The sequence below is a fragment of the Streptopelia decaocto genome (genome assembly GCF_964273445.1).
Source record: "Streptopelia decaocto genome assembly, chromosome: 23".
In the NCBI taxonomy this organism is placed as follows: Eukaryota; Metazoa; Chordata; class Aves; order Columbiformes; family Columbidae; genus Streptopelia; species Streptopelia decaocto.
Window position 1 is genome coordinate 1,608,151 of NC_138678.1, and position 18,302 is coordinate 1,626,452.

At 47.0% G+C, this 18,302-nt stretch overlaps 2 protein-coding genes across 4 annotated transcripts; both read left to right on the plus strand.

The window, feature by feature from the left end:
* The first annotated feature begins 257 nt into the window (after positions 1–257).
* Positions 258–5,996, plus strand: IFNLR1 (interferon lambda receptor 1). 3 transcript variants are annotated; one of them, XM_082071620.1, is made up of 7 exons: positions 258–418; positions 1,006–1,120; positions 1,320–1,501; positions 1,856–1,998; positions 2,496–2,652; positions 3,860–3,987; positions 4,225–5,996. In XM_082071620.1, exons 1-7 carry the CDS (start codon positions 361–363, stop codon positions 5,128–5,130), a joined length of 1,689 nt encoding a protein of 562 aa, XP_081927746.1. In that variant the 5' UTR covers positions 258–360; the 3' UTR covers positions 5,131–5,996. The 3 variants fall into 3 exon arrangements, with proteins under 3 accessions (XP_081927746.1, XP_081927745.1, XP_081927747.1); XM_082071619.1 differs by having other exon boundaries at positions 1,006–1,129; positions 4,225–5,995; XM_082071621.1 differs by having other exon boundaries at positions 280–418; positions 1,006–1,129; positions 1,324–1,501; positions 4,225–5,995.
* Positions 5,997–8,066: 2,070 nt separating this feature from the next.
* IL22RA1 (interleukin 22 receptor subunit alpha 1) lies at positions 8,067–14,392 on the plus strand (the record flags this gene model as incomplete). The annotated part of the gene is made up of 7 exons (XM_082071463.1): positions 8,067–8,109; positions 10,217–10,349; positions 10,947–11,128; positions 11,654–11,838; positions 12,295–12,430; positions 12,613–12,734; positions 13,334–14,392. The coding sequence occupies 7 exons, from the start codon at positions 8,067–8,069 to the stop codon at positions 14,354–14,356; spliced, it is 1,824 nt and encodes a 607-aa protein (XP_081927589.1). The 3' UTR covers positions 14,357–14,392.
* Between the last annotated feature and the right edge of the window lie 3,910 nt (positions 14,393–18,302).

Sequence of the window (18,302 nt, forward strand, 5' to 3'; positions counted from 1 at the left end):
TCCAAAGGTCAATTTTTGATCGAGGTGCCTCACAAGATAAGGCTTGCCCTGTTCTACTGCGTTCCTTTTGTACATGGCCTAAAACAGAGACAAGTTATGTTACACTGGAGGGCGCAGTGCTGCAATCTTTAGGATATTTTTGCTTTCAACAACAGTACTCGCTCTCCCATCTTCTCCTTCCCCCATCCAACGTGCAGCGCTTTATTTGGGCCGTACCAGGAAGCGAGACCGTGCGCGTGTGCGCAGCTCAGGAACCGCACGCTCCTCCGTAATTCATACAACTTAATACGAAAAAGCCCAACAGGATGAAAAGCTAGCAAGAAAAGAAACGTATTACAAGTGGAGAAGTTGTGCTTCGGCATGTGTACCTGGAGAGTGGGAGTCCTGACGGCGCTGTGCTTCCTGCAGCCGGCCACAGGTACGGTAAAGCTGTCTCTGCCGCTTTTCATTTTGCTGTGCTATGTGGTTTTGCCTGTAGGAGGAAAAGACACACACAGGTAAATTTTAAGGAGTTTAACAGGGAATGGTTCGCATAAAATTATATATTCCATGGCAAAGAGGTGGCAGTTTCAAATGTCTATAGAATGTGTGTTGTTGAAGGCTGGAAATGTAGATATTTACCTACTAGAAACAGTAAGTGGCAGGAAAAGCTGCACCGTGGTGGGGTCAGACTCCGCAGAACTGGGACGGGATGAGCAGGAGGTGGGAGCGCAGAATGGGCTGAGAAATCCAGGGAGACCACGGAGGAAGCCACAGCATATTCTGGAAAGGATGGTTCACACAAATGTAGGTCCAAGCTAAAAGCTGTTGACATGAAGATGTTTTACAAGAGGCGAGGAAAACATGCGTCATCACAGCCATACCTGCTTCCATAGCGGATTTCCAGCCTTAGATGAACTGAGCTGCTCTGTCCCAAATTTTGAAACCACCTTGGTCAAAACTAGGTGATATTTCCTATCTCCAAAGATATTTTTAATCATTCAAGCAATTTTCTCTTTCAATCAGGTCGTGTTCAACTCCCGCCTCCTCAAGATGTTACTCTACTGTCGAAAGACTTTGACCTGATTTTGACATGGGCGCCGGGAGAAGGTTCCCCACCAGATGTGACATACACTGTGAGGTACGAAAGGTAAGTACTTGATTGCAAGTGTGGCACAGGGCAAACATGTGGGCATGTATATTAATCCAGGTCATTATCACTAAAACCAAACTCTGAGCAAGATGCGGTACCCATCCTCCAAAACGCTTCCTTCTCTTGCTCCATAAATTCTAATAAAACAGCGTGTTTAATATTACGGTGTTCTTGTTTCTCCTTTTAGCCAGGACCTCATGGGCAAATGGATAAAGGTTCCTCATTGCAAAAACATTCGCCGTACCTCTTGCAATCTGACTTGTGTGCTTCCAAACCTCTTCGTTAAAGCCCGGGCTCGAGTCAAAGCTGTTTCCGGACGGCTGCAGTCGCCATGGGTAGAATCGCAGTTCAAGGAGTATCATCTGGATGGTGAGTGTCTGGTGGGTTACGGCAGTATTGGCACGAGCAAACAAGCAGATCACGCACCAAGGAAACAGTAACGAGCGGCTTTATGAACAACAGTGAGCGCAAACAATAAGCCGCAATTATTTGAAAATGAATTTTGTAGCAATGTCAGAAATTGCTCATCAGTGCTCTGGGTGAGCAAACTGGCTTCAAGCTTTCCACATTCCAGTGGGGGTGTGCTAGGGAAAAACGAGGTGTTTTCTTGCCTTCCTCCTTCCTTCACGTCTATCACAAGATAACAGAACACAGCAAAGCAGAACTTCTGTGAAGCTACGACACAAAGAAGCACTATTCTTATGTCTGGTCACTTAATTACAGTGGAACTGGCTCCCCCAGTGCTAAACGTGAACATCAAGGAGAACGTCATCCACGTGAACGCCTCCTTCCCTTTGGCCGCCTGCGTGGAGAGTTTCTCCTGGACGTACGACTTGAACCTTTGGGAAGCCGGATCTGAAGACAAGGTCAGTAAAGCTGCACTTCTTAGATGAAACGGGAATTAAAACCCTGTTAAACGGGGGCTTAAAGTTTCTGGGCAGGGAGGGACAAGACCCAGGGTCTGGAGAAAATGAAATGACCAAACCGGAGAGAAACCAAAGCCAGAGCATCCTTATTTTATTGGTGGTTCCCTTTCTTGTTCTGTTCCTGTTTTTATCAGGGAGATATGATGGGGTGGCTATGCTATATTCAGTATAACAGTATCTGAGGTTTCAAACAACCCGTTTGGGGACAGTTAACAGTGTCCATGGCAGAACAGAGCACGGCACCAGCTGCAAATCCCACCCCAGAATCCAGAGACCCTCAGAGGTTCTTGCTACAAAGAGCAGCAAGACATGAAGAGCCTCTCCACGCACCTTCCAGCCACACCATGATGAAAATCACGGGCTAAAAAGGCAGAGAAACAACCCAAATAATGCAAGAATCATCTTCCCAACTCTCTGTTCTTTTTGTTTCTAAACAGAAGACATACGAAAGAAAATTTAGGACGGAGACAGTGACTATTGACACCACTGCACTGAGAGGCAACTACTGCTTGAGTGCCAGATCTTCCTATGAAAGCGTTGAATTCAAGCACAGCCCGTTCTCTCAACCAGTGTGTGTGCTATTAAACCACAAAGGTACGCGAGAAAAGGACGTGGTGAGACATCGAATGGGATTAGGGCAAGTCAGAGATTTCTACCAAAATCAGCTTTTCAACCAAAAAAAACGGGTTTCCAGTTGGATTTTGTAGTGAAAGTTTCTGCCTTCGGTAGAAACATTTTTATTAAAAAGTCCAACCTTGAAATACATTCTGAAAATCTGGAAATATTGTACCTGGGTTATGCTTACAATAGAATTTTGGTAATATTCAAATTCACCCTGAAAATTATATTAATTATATTATACCTGCTCCAAGTAAAGCACTGGCTGGTATCAACACTAATTTCTGTCTGTGACTCTGACTTAGTGTCTGATCTCAGGCAAGTCTGTCGTCCTTTCTCTGCTCCAGGCTGGCACAGAGTGGCTGGGGAGCAGTCAGACAGAAAGGGACCTGGGGGACTAACGGACAGGAAGCTCAACATGAGCCAACAGTGTGCCCAGGTGGCCAAGAAGGCCAATGGTGTCCTGTCCTGTATCCAAACTGGCGTGGTCAGCAGGACAAGGGCAGTGATCCTTCCCCTGTGCTCTGCGTTGGGGAGGCCACACCTGGAGTATTGTGTTCAGTTCTGGGCCCCTCAGCTCAGGAAAGAGATTGAAGTGCTGGAGCGGGTCCAGAGAAGAGCAACAAGACTGGGGAAGGGACTGGAACACAAGCCCTATGGGGAGAGGCTGAGGGAGCTGGGCTTGTTCAGTCTGGAGAAGAGGAGGCTTAGAGCTGAGCTCAGCACTCTCTAGAACTACCTGAAGGGCAGTTCTAGCCAGGTGGGGATTGGGCTCTTCTCCCAGGCATCAGCAATAGGACAAGGGGCCATGGGCTTAAACTCTGCCAGGGGAAATTGAGGCTGGAGATTAGAAAGCAATTCTGTGCAGAGAGAGTGGTCAGGATTGGAATGGCTGCCCAGGGAGGTGCTGGACTCAGCGGCCCTGGAGGGTTTTAAACTGAGATTGGACATGGCACTTAGTGCCATGATCTAGTAAACGGACTGGAGTTGGACCAAGGGTTGGACTTAGTAATCTCGGAGGGCTTTTCCAACCCAGTCGATTCTGTGATTCTGTGTGATTTGTAAAATAAGGATCTGGAGCCTAACGTTTCCCAAGATTTCTGAAAGAGAAGCAGAGTATAAAACCGCATCATTAGTACGAAATGTATCAGCAGGAGATTATTTTTGCCTTTTTCTTTTTCAGCCGTGGAATGGAGGTTCCCATTTCCTGCAACCATCCCTGTGTTGGTCCTCACCATGTTCCTCACAAGCGCCTTCATCATCTGCTGGTTGAAACAAGATGCGGAGCAGAAGATGATGCCCCACGCTCTGGTACGGCCCAAACGCTGCGTCCTGACTCGGTCTTGATGATTTTCAGAGGGTAACTGGGGAGAAATGGGGCAGTTTTGTGCTTCACAGTTCTGTGCTTCTCAGGTCTGTGCTTCTCAGGTCTGCATTCAGAAGTCCCACGATAAATAAGCTTTCATTCTGGCACGTCCTATGGCCAAACCTTTCTTTAAAAAGCATCGCTAACTCACTGATCTGTGGCTTGTTTCTTTTCCTTGGTAGGATTTCTCTTCTTTAAAAGCTGCTGGAGCAGCCTTTGACTATGAGCCCAGTGAAAAGGAATCCTTCGGGGACTACCTTATCTGCACAGAGCAGCCAGTGTCCCAAAGGAAGACAAACAAAACTTCAGCAAGAAACAACCTACCAAGGACGGATTCTTTCCTCTCATCATCATCATCATCATCAGAGGAGGAAGAGGACAGCAGTACTTTCATCCCATACACTGAAATGCCTCAGTTTCCAAAGAGACACCTCAACTGTGAACCATCCAGAGCAGCTCAGGACGAAACTGGCTTGGACTTGGGATCCGGAGATCTCTCTGTGGACAGTGAGTCTGTGCTTGACCTGAGCACCCTGGGCTTCTCCTTCTTTCCAATGAGCAAGAATGAGGTGGACACCTCCGGATCCCAAGGAACGGAGACGGCGTCCCTTTCTCGCAGCTCCTCTTTGGGAAGAATATCTCTCACTGATGTGAGATTCCCAGGTCCCAGGGAACATGGACAGCAGGACACAGACAGGGATGAACACCTGGAAGTGACCCCTTTACAGACACCGGCGGAGGGGACCTGTGCCAAACCTCCAGCCGAGGGCCACTACCTGCACAGGAACGCTCATCGCCTCACCAAGCATTACCAGAAATCAATACTGGATCCGCAGGTCCGGATCGGAGAGATATCGCAGCTCAGGGAGGACCCCAGCACCCAGCAGCTCATTTCCTTCCAAACATCCCAAGTGGCAGAAGATGAAGGGATCGCAAGCGACTGTGACAGCGATAATTCTACAGAAGGGACACCTCCAGCACCCACGGTGCTAAGTGACACATTTGGAACTTCAACTATGAAAGAAAAATACGATCAAAAGTTTAAATTCAAAGGCTATGAGCATGCACATTACATGGGGAGGAGCTAGAGCGTCCTAGCAGTTCTGTGCTGCGCCTGGAAAACGCTAGAGAGCTCCAGATATCCGCACAAGGAGAGCGAAACGAGGACAAATAACTGATAGTGGTGCTTTTTGTATTTATTCACCTAGACAGTTTTTTCCACTGATGTCTGGCCTATCAAGGTATAAGGCTTTAGGGTCATAAAAGGTGTATTTTTACTGCTAAGTAACTAATGCACATTCACTGTCCCTCTGCGCAGGGGCAGCTGTGGTAAGGTGTTACGGTTCGGGTATGAGACACTCAATTTGAAGGCGGCCAAGGGTGAGACACGCGGTGACACTGCCGGTGTCACCCAGCGAACACGCAGTGTCTTGTGTCCGCCTGGGACGCGAGAGCAAAGTCACTTTTCCATGCGAGTTACGAAAGGCAAACCCACCTCTGAAACAGCAAAACCACAACCCGGACCCACATGAAACCATCAGCGAGCGATGTGCCTGCGCGCTGGTTTCGAACCAGGATGAACCGCTAACGTTACATTTGCTTGTCCGAAGCTACAAAACTGCGCCCCTGCTCGACTGGAAGTGCCACACAGAGACTTTGAACAACCTTCGCTTTTGCGGGATGAAAAGATCTCAAGGCACAGAGATCACCTTCTGTGATAAATGTGCGGCATGCCTGCTATTTATTTATTTTTGTTTTTATACCAGTGTACTTATCGAAGCTGAATTTCTCCCTGCTGTGCAGATTGTTTGAGAGCTGCTTGACACAGATGCAATAATATTTTCGTATATAACTCCACGTGTGTGTGTGTGTTTTCAGGTTTCCCAGAAGTACAAAGGGTGACTGCAGCTCATCCTGAAAAACATTACATTTTAAAACATGGGCTTCCCACTCCTAATGCTTTGGTTTGAGTGGAATCCTCCCAGCCAGGTCACCCTCTGGTCCCTGAAAGAGCAGGACTGTGACCATCTCTGAGCAAAGAATGAAACTGCAAGTCCTGCAGCAAAAGGCACAGGAGGCAAATCCTCCTTTGACTGGGCAATACTGATCTTTTCAGTGTATTTTTAATGTGCGCTCTTCACATCTCAGAGAAACACAGCCTCACATTTTATTCCAGTAAAAGGAGACGCAGAAAAGTAAAGTGTTAAATTAAAGAGGGAGACACACAACAGAGTTGTCTCAGATGAGGGAAGGATGTAGGAGGAGGGTATTAAAGCTGATGCCTTCAGAGACTTGGAAGAACAATATAAGAAAGAGGAGGGGTTGGGAATTGCTTTGAAAGAGGAAAGCAAGACAGACTCATCAAGGTCCTCAATTCAATAAAAAGGGGAGGTGGGAGAAAAGATTCATCAACTAGAATTTTCCTTTTTTATTTCCTACCTGTTCTCTGCAAAGTGTCCTTAGGTACATCCTGCACCCTCCCGTTCACTTAGAAACATACAGATCATCCAGATCCAATCGCCACCCATCTTCTTGTGCAATCCAGGAAAACCCCCCAAGGCTTTGAGTTACGGGAAACTCAAAAGCTGCTCAACCTGTACAGAATGATTTTGACATGCCACAGCTCTGCAAACAGGGCCTGGCATCAGTTCTTTGTCTTGTCCGGCTCTTCTCAGGCTGGGAGATGGTGGAGAGGTGAGCTGTGCTGCTGGGGCAGCACCCTTGTTCTTTCACCAACGTCTCAGACCTGCTTTTCAGTGCAAAAGGGTCAGGAATGGACAGAGGTTTAGGGCAGATATTTCTGTTAAAAGCATTTCTGGGGCTGCAGCAATAATGGTTCTCAGGACAGCCCAGTTGGGTTTGCTCTGGTGGAACCTCGGCTTTATGCAATGGTCCAGTTAGTCCTCGGCAAACCCCAGGACCGAGGGCAGGTTTGTGCAGTTGTGACCATGGGGAAGGAATGAGCCGGGGATTTTGGAATGCAAAAATCCAAAAGCAGGGGCTAAGGGAGTTTCCTAAGCCTCAAATGCAGGTTGTATGGGTGAAGTTCTGCCCGCTTAGGACATCTTGGGTAAAACGAGCAGCACGCAGCTGCGCCAGCTCTTCAGGGGTTACACACACCTGCTGGTGCTACATCCGCATCTCCTGGAAACAAGTAATTACTTTTCACTTTTGACCAAAGAAGGAAATGTCTCTCGCTCTTTTGTGAAAAGCCTGAAAATGTAACTTAACAGCCTAAAAAACAAAGAACACGACGCAACAGGAACTGTATCTTTTTCTTGGTTAGATTTCACGCAAACTCGCAGTTCTTACCATATGGTATTCACAGAACTCAGAACAGAGCCTTATATTGTCAGGAGCCACAAAAATAAACCGTAGGTCTCCAGCGGCCTCTGCGAAAAGCCACGGGGCAGTAAGTGCTGCTCCCCAGAGCTCTGCGAAGCCGTTTGGCTGCCATCCCTGCCCAGCGTGAACAATATAAGAGCTTAAAAACCATTCACTTGTCTGACTTTCATTTTAAGAACGCGTTCCACAGTATTTCTTAAGGAAATGGATGTCTCGTTTGCAGCGGTTATAAAGCCAAGTAGATGCGCAGCACTAGGTTTGAATTTCTAGAGTTTTAACAAGTCAAAGTTACCCGACCAGAAAAGCGAGGCCTAAAACTGAGAAAGCTCGGGGAGGGCTTTTGGGCAGGAAGTTTTTTATCGGCAAAATGTTTGGCGCTCTTTCAAAACCTGGGGGTTTTCTCAGCCTCGGGCTGGCGCACCTTTGTCCAGGCAGGTGTGCGGGCTCCGCAGGCAGCGCTGCGATCGCAGTTACTCTCCTGTTCTCTCTCACACATGCGCGCAGATCCGTAGCTGCTGATCTCAGAGCCCAGCGCAGGCGGGACTGGAGCTCTGCAGCTTGTTACTGGGTAACAAACCCAACCCGGCCTCACAAACAAGAATTTAGCTCCTGTAAAAGGTGATTCACCCACGCACAGGATCGACCGCCGGCTCTCCCAGCGCAGCTCGCGTAGTTATTCATGAAGCAATTTCTGAGCGTCTGGGCTGTATTTTCAGTGGTCGGTAAGTCCTGATTTCTCCTTCTCTGTCACTGGTCGCGGTTGTTTCTGTTTGATCCTGGAAGGTAATTCAGTCGTGTTTATTGAAAGACCCAGAGAATGAGCTCTTGTCTGAGGGTGTTCAAAAGTTCTCGGTGTCGCTCTCTCCCTTCAGTATTTTCTAAGTACTGTTGGTGTGCTCAGTGCTATAAGGATTAGTACGGACAAGGAAAGACTTCAAAGCGTTTGCCCCTGGTGTGTTACAACCCAAATCCTACAGGAGTAGAGGATACTCATTGCTTTCAGGGGGCTTCGCATCAGCCCCTTGTGTCTTAAGCGGAGACATAAATGAATACAAGAATGGCCCTGATTTTAAAAGGGGTACAAACAAATAATGTGTCCCTAAAATCCATTTAATCCAACTCCAGACGCAGCAAATTCACTCCTGGGTGAAACTTGTTATGTTTTCAAATGTCAGCTTTTCAGCAAGCAACCTTATTCATCTGCTTTTGTATCCACGATCTTATTCTGTAGGGAAGGCGCCTTCAGAAAATTCTATAACAGCGGGACTTTCACACTGTGAAATATCCTGTTTTTCCCTGCCCACACTTGACTGTGCTTACACTACGCTGCTTTGCATAACTGTGTTTTAGTATGGATAGATGTGGGAAGACGGAGGTTTCCTACATCTGATATGATCAGAGAATTGGTGACTCAGTTTTCACGGTGCCCAGACAGGGAAACCCACCCGGTTTGTACCGACTGCTGCGTTTCTGCCTCGCCAGGAAGATCGTGCCCAGCGTTGAGCTGCAGATGAGGTCAGGACAAAATGTGGATCAGGCTTCAGCCCATTTCTGTGTTGCTTTCCTGCCAAAATGCCACTCACAACAAGCCTGACAGCCAGATTTATGTCTTTACACCTAATTCTCCCCCTGTACAGCACGCTAGTTGGAACTACTGACACTTGGCTCTCCTTGGAGGCAGTTGGAGGGAAAGCTCAGAGCAAGGATCCGGAAACTGGTGTGGTTTAGTCCCTGATCTTGGCCAAGTCACCCCCATTCAGGTCCTCAGTTTTCCCATCTGTAAAGCTGTGCTGCTTGCATTTCCTTATCACATCGTTTGTTCATGCGGGGACTCATTGATTTTGAGTGTCCACTTGCAAGCACTATAATGGGACTATTAATTTTCAGCAAGTGCAGGCTGACCCTCAGGCAAGTTCAAGGTGTTTACCAATCCCGCAAACCAAGAGGCACGTATAAATTATCCACCTTTGAGGACGTGTCTATAATTTGAATTTAGAGAGCTTAGCGATTCTAAAGGTAACTCCCCAAGTTAGAAGGTCTTGTGAATCAGTCTCGAGAAACTTTTGCGCTGTGTATTCTCATAATAGCGGAGAGCTCAAAGTCTCCAAGAGATTGTTCTGCAGCCAAGAACGTTTGCTGCAGGTGGATCGGGGGTTGTTCTGCTCGGAGAGGGAGCTCAGACAGGTGATGTTTGCCAGGGCCAAGTGATATTTCTGCGTCCCAAGGCCGAACCCTGTGGGAAGAGGCAGAGGGCGAGCAGGGAGCGCAACTGTTTGTTTTCACCCGGGCACACCCAGCGCAGAGTCCGGGCACCGGAGTATATTGCGTGTCACCCTCCACCCCATAAAACGCAGATGGGGAGAGGTGAAGGGCAGTCACATCCTCAGTGATGTGAACTGATTGCAGAATGTCACCTCCCTGAGTATGGGCAGAAAGCAGAGACATTCTGTTCAACGATACTATGATTCATAGATATGAATCTAGCCCTGAAAACCAGTTGTTTTCCAGCCATTTAACTGCTTTAAAAGAAACCTGGTAAGGAACTCAAAGATTTTCCGACTCCGAGTTTTTGAAGTCTTTCTGTAAAAATATCTGACTTACATTTCTTTGGGATGAGCCGATAATCCACAAGCTGTACACAATGATCTGTGCATGCTTTGAATTCCTGTCCTGGCCAAACTTCTGCCTTGCAGCCCATCTCTAGCAAACTGGAACCGGGACGCCTGATATTGCTGCTCACTGAAAGGCCGAGCAGCATTGGACCCGCATTCATCCCAGGGTTGAGATGCTGGAATATGCATTTTAACACCAGTTTCTTTGCTCCCCTAGGCATTGTGACTGCGGAGAGGTCAGCATGTCTGAAACGTGCAGCATTTTCTTCTACAAACTTTGAGAACATCCTGACATGGGAAACTGAAGCAGATATTCCCCCTGGCACTGTATTTGACGTCCAGTATAAACAGTACGTGAGGTTTGCTTCTCTTTGGAGTTCTGTTGTTCCGAGGGCCACCGTTCAATGAGGAAGTGCCAAGAAAGAAAAGTAGAATTTGCTGTTTCTGTTGCTTTTTCCCCTGTTACGGAAATGCTTCTGCTTAGACAAGAACACAGTGAAGCACAGAATTAAACTGGTGCTCAGTTAAGCAAGTACTTTCACACCTTGGGTTGCCAGCTTTACTCCATTACTGAGCTACTATTTGCCTTCAGCAACTTTCTTCTCTCTATTCTGCAGTTTCTTCACCTGTAAATACAGACGAGAGCGATTGTTTTCCTCTGGTTCAGTCACTAGAGCTGTGAGAAATCAAACTAATGCTACAAAATGGCTCTGTGGGCTTTGGATAAGTCTGCAAACTCTCCAGCGAACTTGTGCGCAATCATTCAGAGTCAGAGCTGGGCAAAGAACCCCGGCCATCACATTCCCTGCCACCTGCGAATTGCAATAATGCTTTTAAAAACTACTAAGAGTTGGCAAAACAGCCTGTTCGGATCATTCTGGAGAAGGGTGGTATTGCATCTGTTCTACCAAACAGACTAAAAGGGTTGGTTTTTTTTTTGTCTTAAGGTATGGAGAAAAATCCTGGCTTAACAAGCAGGAGTGCCAGAGTATCACACAGCGTTTCTGCAACCTCACTCGCGAAACGGAAAACTTCACGGAGAATTATTACGCCAGGGTGAGGGTGAACGGCCAGGACGGCTGCTCCTCCGGCTGGGTGCGCTCAGAACGATTCGAACCCAGAAAAGAGAGTACGTACGGCTGCTGAAATTATCAAATCCCACTCGCTGGGGATTCGTTCCAGCTCTCACTGATGTTTAGGACGGTATTTCTTCGAACTGCAGTGTTGCAAGACTCTGGGCTGGGTAGGAAGGGGGTGAAGGCCTGAGGATGGGCAAGGGACATGCTGGGCAGCTTGAGGACAGTCAGTAACACAGTCACAGAAGCTATGAAATGTGAACTCCTGAAAATGAGGATAAGCAGCCAGACCAATGGATATTTAATGTTCCCAAACCCTCAGTGAGCTCTAATGCAAACACACAACATGGCCTTTGCCAATTCTCTCACTGGCTCTGTGACTAAAATTTTCCCACCGCACATTGGTCAGCAATTCAAGGTGGAAATTTTCCCCCTGCACATCTGTCAGTATTTCAAGGTGGAAATTTTCCCCCGCACATTTGTCAATATTTCAAGGTGGCGGTATATATAAGCTGTGTATAAGCTGATCTGGTAAGGTATCAACTTTAATCTCACACTTCCCATTCTGTCTTTTCCAGCTGTTATCGGAGCACCAGCAGTGGAGTATATTCCTTATGTACGGTCCATAAAGTTCCTTATCCGGCCCCCCTACACCCCCCTGAGAGGTGAGGATGACCACCAGCTAACCGTAGAGGACATTTGTAGCAAATTTGGTGCTGTTGATTATCACTTAACGATATTCAACCAAAGGACACACCAAAAGGTAACGCACAACCTCAGGCCCGCTGACTTTTGTGAGTCACACTTTGCATACGATGGAGAAGGACACCAGAGCTTATATGTGACCGATGAGATTTCTGAGGTGCAAGAGAAAGTTTCAGAGTCTTTGAGTCTCAGCAGATGAGAGGAACTTTAAGAATTCCTCTAAAATTATGGAAAGGAAACTGGAGTTTCCCAGGATAATGTATAAATAGCAAAATGTTAAGCTGCTGGTGACTAAAAGAAAGAATGACTTCATTAGTTCAAGTCTTAAGGAAATGAAATGCAAAAATTAAATACAGCAATTTGTATCTTTAGAATTCCATATATGAAGAATTCTTATAGTCCTGTAACACCTTACTAGTATGTAAAATTTCACGCTGAATTTTGCAATCTGATTTGAAGAAGCTGTATGCATGTAATCTTTCTAAAATACAGAATTTGCCTTTGTTTGAAATAGTGGACCAAGAATGAGCACAACAAAGAATTTGAAGTTTCCAACTTGGACCCCGACACGGAATACAACGGCACGGTGTACATGAACCTCCTCCAGAGGAGCAGCAAGGCCCAGGTGTTCTGGGTTAAAACGCTGGCAGGTGAGGCTGATTTTCAGCTGCTATAAACCAACACAGTCTTGCTAAAGATATCAAAGCAACACTGACTTTCCTAATTTAAAAATCTAGTCCTATGAGACTAGACCTATAACATAATTTACCTAATCCCATGCAGTTTTTCTCTGAAGCTCCATTTTCCATTTGTTCTCTTCCTCACTAAGCAGACAAGTCATGGCTTCTCTACTGCTTCGTGGCACTCGCCTTCTGTGCCGGGCTGGTGTTTGCTGCAATTAGCTATGGGATCTATAAGTACGTCAAGCAACGCAGCGCGCAGCCTATGTCTTTGGTAAGTGCTCCTAAACCCCTGCAGCAAATCTTTAAAGGGCTTGGAATTACGTGTGTGCACCTAAATAGCATTGCTAATTGAGGGGGTGAATGAGACGAGCACAGTCTAGGCAACCACAGCAGATCACTGGCAGTTTACATCTGGTCATCCTGCCACAGGTAGAGAAAATTGGTTACAGGGAGCTGTAAAATAAGACAGCAAAGATAGCTGAAGATTTGAAGAATCTTGGTTATTCTATTCAAGGAAATAAACTGGGTGTCTTGTCCCTAGAGGAGAGCAGGGCTCTACATCGATGTTAGAACCGCCCCCAAAATCACAGATTTTCATTTCCAGTTTTTAAGTGACCCACTGGCAATCTGATTTATACTTTTCAGGATTGCACAGTTGCCATGATGTATAATGACAGATACCTGTACTCCTTTGAAGGGTCATTCCTCAGGAAAAGAAGAATAAGTTCTTTTGTCAACAGAGCAGATCCCTGTTGGTCATTACTGGCTTTTACCGATATTTCTCCAAAGAAAAATATAAAGAACTTAAAGCAAACCTTCAAAGCCACAGCTTCTCGTTATTAATTCACATTTGTCTATCTACTTCCACAGGACTTCAGAGGGATTTCATCGTTCCAGCCTCTTACGCTGACAGTGGAACACATCATAAAGCCCATTAATTTAACCAGACCTTCCCTTCTCATCCCGGACGTGCAGTTACCGCAGATCAGCCAACGCTTGGACAGAGCGTTGGAGCCACCGTGGACTTTCCGTCCGCCAGAAGCTGCCCATGAGCAGCACAGGGATGTGTCCACACTCCAGCTTTCCCCCCAGCCGCCCTGCTTGGCAAGCGCAGCTCCAGCGGGTTACGCTCCTCAAATCGTTGAGCAAAACGTTCCTGTTGCCCCGTCCAGCAAAATGCTGCCCATGACCTACGGGGTGTGCGTCAAAGGCACAGATCATGTCGACAAGAAGAATTTGCAGCCAAAACAAATGCTAAAGGAAGTTTCTCTTGATAGTTCTGGTGATGGAAAGCTCATAACGGAGGTGCTGGGTGAGAACTGCAGCCACTGGAATTATAAAGAACAGAGGCCAAACTTGGCATCGTGGAGCAGCAGTGACACAAAAGAATCCGGTTTCTTACAGGGGAGCATGGGGCAAACGCAACAACTGCTGCTGCGGACTGACGGGGTGGAAGGTGAAGTGTACGTACCCCAGTTGGCACCACCTGTGCTAGGACACAGGGGATGCTACAGAAAACAGACAGAACTGCCGCTCTTGCTGTCTGCGGTGCTCGCGGACACAGAGCGTGTTGCAGAGGAGGAATCGCTGTTGCCCCCACCAGCAGCCCTGCTCCTCTCAGTCCGTACCGGCAACAACCTCCCTGGGGAGAACAACACGGAGCGCTGGGTGTTGTCAGATTCTTTCTCACATTCTGCAAAGTTGCTGTTTCCAGAGACTCCAGAAACAGAAACGTTAACAGCAGCAAAGGGGCTAAGCTGCACAAAACTGAGTAACGTTGTGTCCCAAGACGCTGTCTCAGAGCGGGACATGGGCACTCCCCTCACCATGCTGTTCAAAGACTTGGACTTAAAAGTACTGTGGGATCAGGAGGAAAACACAGAATTTTATTAGGATGACTTAATGATATTAAAATCCAGATTAGGTTTGTTTGCATGAAACAGTAGCCTACCCGGCAAACAGTGCGATGCAAATAAACACATCTTGGGTGGATGAAGTCGTTCTATCACGGAGACAGGGACCTTCCCTGATACAATTACCCCTCGGTATACTGCAATACCCTAACTTTGCACTTAAATACTAGGCCTTTATTTCTTGCATACTCTTCAGATTCATTATGAACTGGGCTACTTTAAAAGCTGAGTTAAGGTTCAAGTTCAAATTCCAGATTCAGTTTTCTGAAAATTTAGCAAAATTCACAACAGCAACTGCATTTGCTCTTTACCGACACCAAAGATCCCGGTCCAAGGTATATCCATCCTTTAACGAAATTCAGGTGCAGATGTATGCAAACCTAAAAGAATTAATTGTGTCAGGGTACAGGAAAATAATTAAATATATATTGGTAATCTACCCTTGGGTATATGATTCATGCATAACAACAGTCTACTCCCATGCAATGGACTCTGCCTTTAAAGCAGCCATTGAAACTGGGCTAACAGCTTCCACTGCAGCAGTTCCATGAACACACATGTGCCCTGTCCTGCCGTGCTCTTTAATGCCTGTAGAAAGATAAAGCCTTGGAATGAACCAAATCCAACGTCAACCGAGAGCCAAATTCCTTTAGCACTGCAGCTTCACCAAAATCAAGCTAAACGGTGGTTATTCGGAGGACAGAGGAGGCAATTATCTTTCATTAAGAGGAAAGCACAGTTCAACCTGTTGAATTCCACTGGTGTGGTGAAAAAGTGCAAGTGTCTGACGCCATCAGTTTCAGAGAATTGAAACCAGTTCTAGGAATAAGCCAGGCTTTCAATGGTATGGGGAAGTACTCGCTTGAGGAGCAGTGCCGGGGAAAGGCCGACCAGAAGCAAAACTCAGCTGCTCTCACCACGAGCACACTCAGGTGTTTGTTTTCTCAGCACAGGGAAGCTGAGGCTAAAGGCTGAATTCCACTTGCTTTATTTAGTGTGATTTTGCAAACAAACCATAGCCTTATGAAGTCAGGGCATCTGAAGACTCAACCCAGGATTAAAGGAATAGTCTGAGAAACTTCAGAGGTTCAGCCCTAGCTCCACCATCAATAGGAACAAAGCGCTATGGCCATGCCGTATGAAAGTCAAAGGCTGCAATGGCAGCTGTGGTGAAGCTGTGGTGAAGAGGTGCCACAGCACTGGGGTGAAAGGTGTGTGCACGGGGCTGGGCAGCACCCAGGAGGACGTTTCCCCTGTGCTGGCTTTACTTCATGCCATTCAGTATCAAAGGTTTGGTGGAATGTCGTTGGAGCTGTTTCATGTACTCTGTGTCTGATTATAGCACCCAAACCAACATGCACAGAAACGCTACGGGTAGAGGAGTCACAGCAGCCCAGCTGCGCTGTGCGAGGGGTGCGAGACCCCCCAGGTAATGCTCTGCCCCACTAATCCCCCCTGGGAAGGCTGCTTTTCAAGCCAATAATACCAATTACCTTATTCGGAGTTGCCTGTGGGCTGCATATCTTGTGTCAACAACACTCCCCGTGATACTACTCAGGGAATAATCAAACGCCACAATGTCAACATTTTGGCTCATGTTGTGAAACATAACCCTCAGGCCAGGGTCAGTATGGGCAGCGTAGCGTGGAAGTGAAAAGGGCCTTGGGGAGCATTGGAGATACTGCTGAAAAATACGTTTCCTATTTGAAAGCCTTTCAAATCCCTCTGCAGACCCCCTGCCGCAGGGTCTGATCACGTCCAGCCCTTAATAAATCTGTCACCTTGGTGCCCCAGGAGCAGAGATAAGAACTGAGATGCAGAAAGCCTGGGACCAGATTTTTAGAATGTACGTAGGTCCCTAAAGAGGCAAAGTGTCCCACAGCTGGGATGTCGAACTTCGGATGGCACTCAATAAATGGAAAGCTCCATTGCCTCTGACTACGCTCCAAAGCTGCAAACAGCAGGAATGATGTGATAACAACCCAGTCATTGCCCCATCCTGTCCTCATCTGTTCTACCCCTGACAGCAGGAACTGGAATGAACGGGGACTCAGTCAAGGCAGGCGCTTTGAGCCACGTCCTTAGCAGCTGATTGACAGCAATATTCTCAGCTTCCTGCTCTCATCATGGCTAAGTCAATATTTATCTTTAAGGCCTTGGTATACTAAACAGGAGGAGATCGGTTCTTGTCTCATGAGTCACCTCTCAAATTTACCACGGGGATCATCCTTTCTAAAACTATTTCTCTTTGGGAAAGCTTGAAAAGAGATGTTGACACAACGGAGCTTTGTTGTAGCCATGCAACAAAAGTGTCCATCCATCCCCCACCACCATGTGCTGACCCTGCTGCCTCCCGCTTCGTTGCTTTTGGTAATCAAACTGATAGCTTTGCTTGTTTTAAAATGCATCCCAGCAAACAGCTACAGCAGGATCTATTTATCTCCTTCTCGTTCTGTGTAAGCACAAACAGCAGGATTTCAACACTGTTTCAAAGGTCTTCCCACGCAAGCCATCTGTATTAACAACAAACCGCTCCTCATTATCTTGACTTTTCTAGATAATGACAACTAGAAGCGCCTTGCCACAAAGCCCGTGCTCATTCGCAGGCAGATGTCACGCCGATGACAGGTGAGCATTGCTGTCCCAGTTGTCACTGGGATATCGGCGGAGCAGGTGGCAGCTGTAACCCTATAGCGCCGTATTCCTCTTTGTCTTCTCGGCTAAATCTGGGAGCTGGCACTTGGCCGCTCCCCACGGCAGCAGCCCCATGAACACATTGCTGCAGGCTGAGGCTCACGTTCCACCTCGTTACTCGCTCGTTATTTTTGTCGGCGTCGAAAGGTGCCCTGCTTGAAGACTATAAAAGATCGCTGATTTCTTAACAAGTCCTTTGAGGAAAACCTCGCTCAAGGAACAAATGAAAAGCTCCAGATTCTGGAGATAGAATGAAGCAGAGTCGAGGGGCAGCTCTAAGTATTAGGGACCTTGATAAAACAGACTTGTATCTGAGCTCTGGCATCACGCTGGCGCAGCAGCGTCGCTGCAGCGATGGGAGGTACGACGCAGCAGAACCGCAGCGGCTGGATCGCAGTGCTGGGCAGTGACCTTACACTCGCTGCTTCAGAGGATTTCAAATGTCCACGTGTACCCTCTTCCTCCTCAGACTGAGATAATAAGAGCTGAGAAACACGATTACAAGATATTGTTGGAAGAAAAAGGTGACAAAGGTGGTCAGCATCCATATGAGGAGAGCATAAGTTAGGACTCATCTCCTTAAAACTTACAGCAGAAGGTTGATACGACAAAGATGAACTAAATTATCAACGTTAAGCAGAATAGGTGATAATTACTCATTACTTCTCACAATACAAAATTCAGGAAAGCACTCAGGTGGTCATGCAATTGCTCAAAACCCATGAAAGAAAAGGGTTCCTTCCCTTTGGCAGCTCACCTTATACCAAAACGTACTCAGTCATGCCAGCCCAGTACCTGTTTACTGCTGCTGATGCGCTGACTCCTCAACTAATAAAATGCAGCTGGAAAACATCTGGCTCACAAACTGTTATTGCAGCCTCAGAGCTTCACTACTTTCAAACCTTTGTTCCTCCTTCTGACACCACAAAAAATATCACCCAGTTCTCACATTGCTGAGAAGGGTTTATCCTGAAAGCCGAAACTGCAAACCCGTCTGAAATAAATAGAAAACCAGCCATTTCTGTTCTTTCACCCCACCCCAGGCTCCTCGATCCCGCCGTGGGCAGCGGGAGATGTAAACTCAGCCGCTACTGCAGCAGCAAGACTCGGTTTGCCTGTAATGAGGAAAGTCTAATAGTCGCACCCAACCAAAACATGAGAGCCGCCGTTAGCTCCCGATCTAATTATACCCTGACATAATTTGGCTGGAGTTGGCATTCACTAAAGAGACG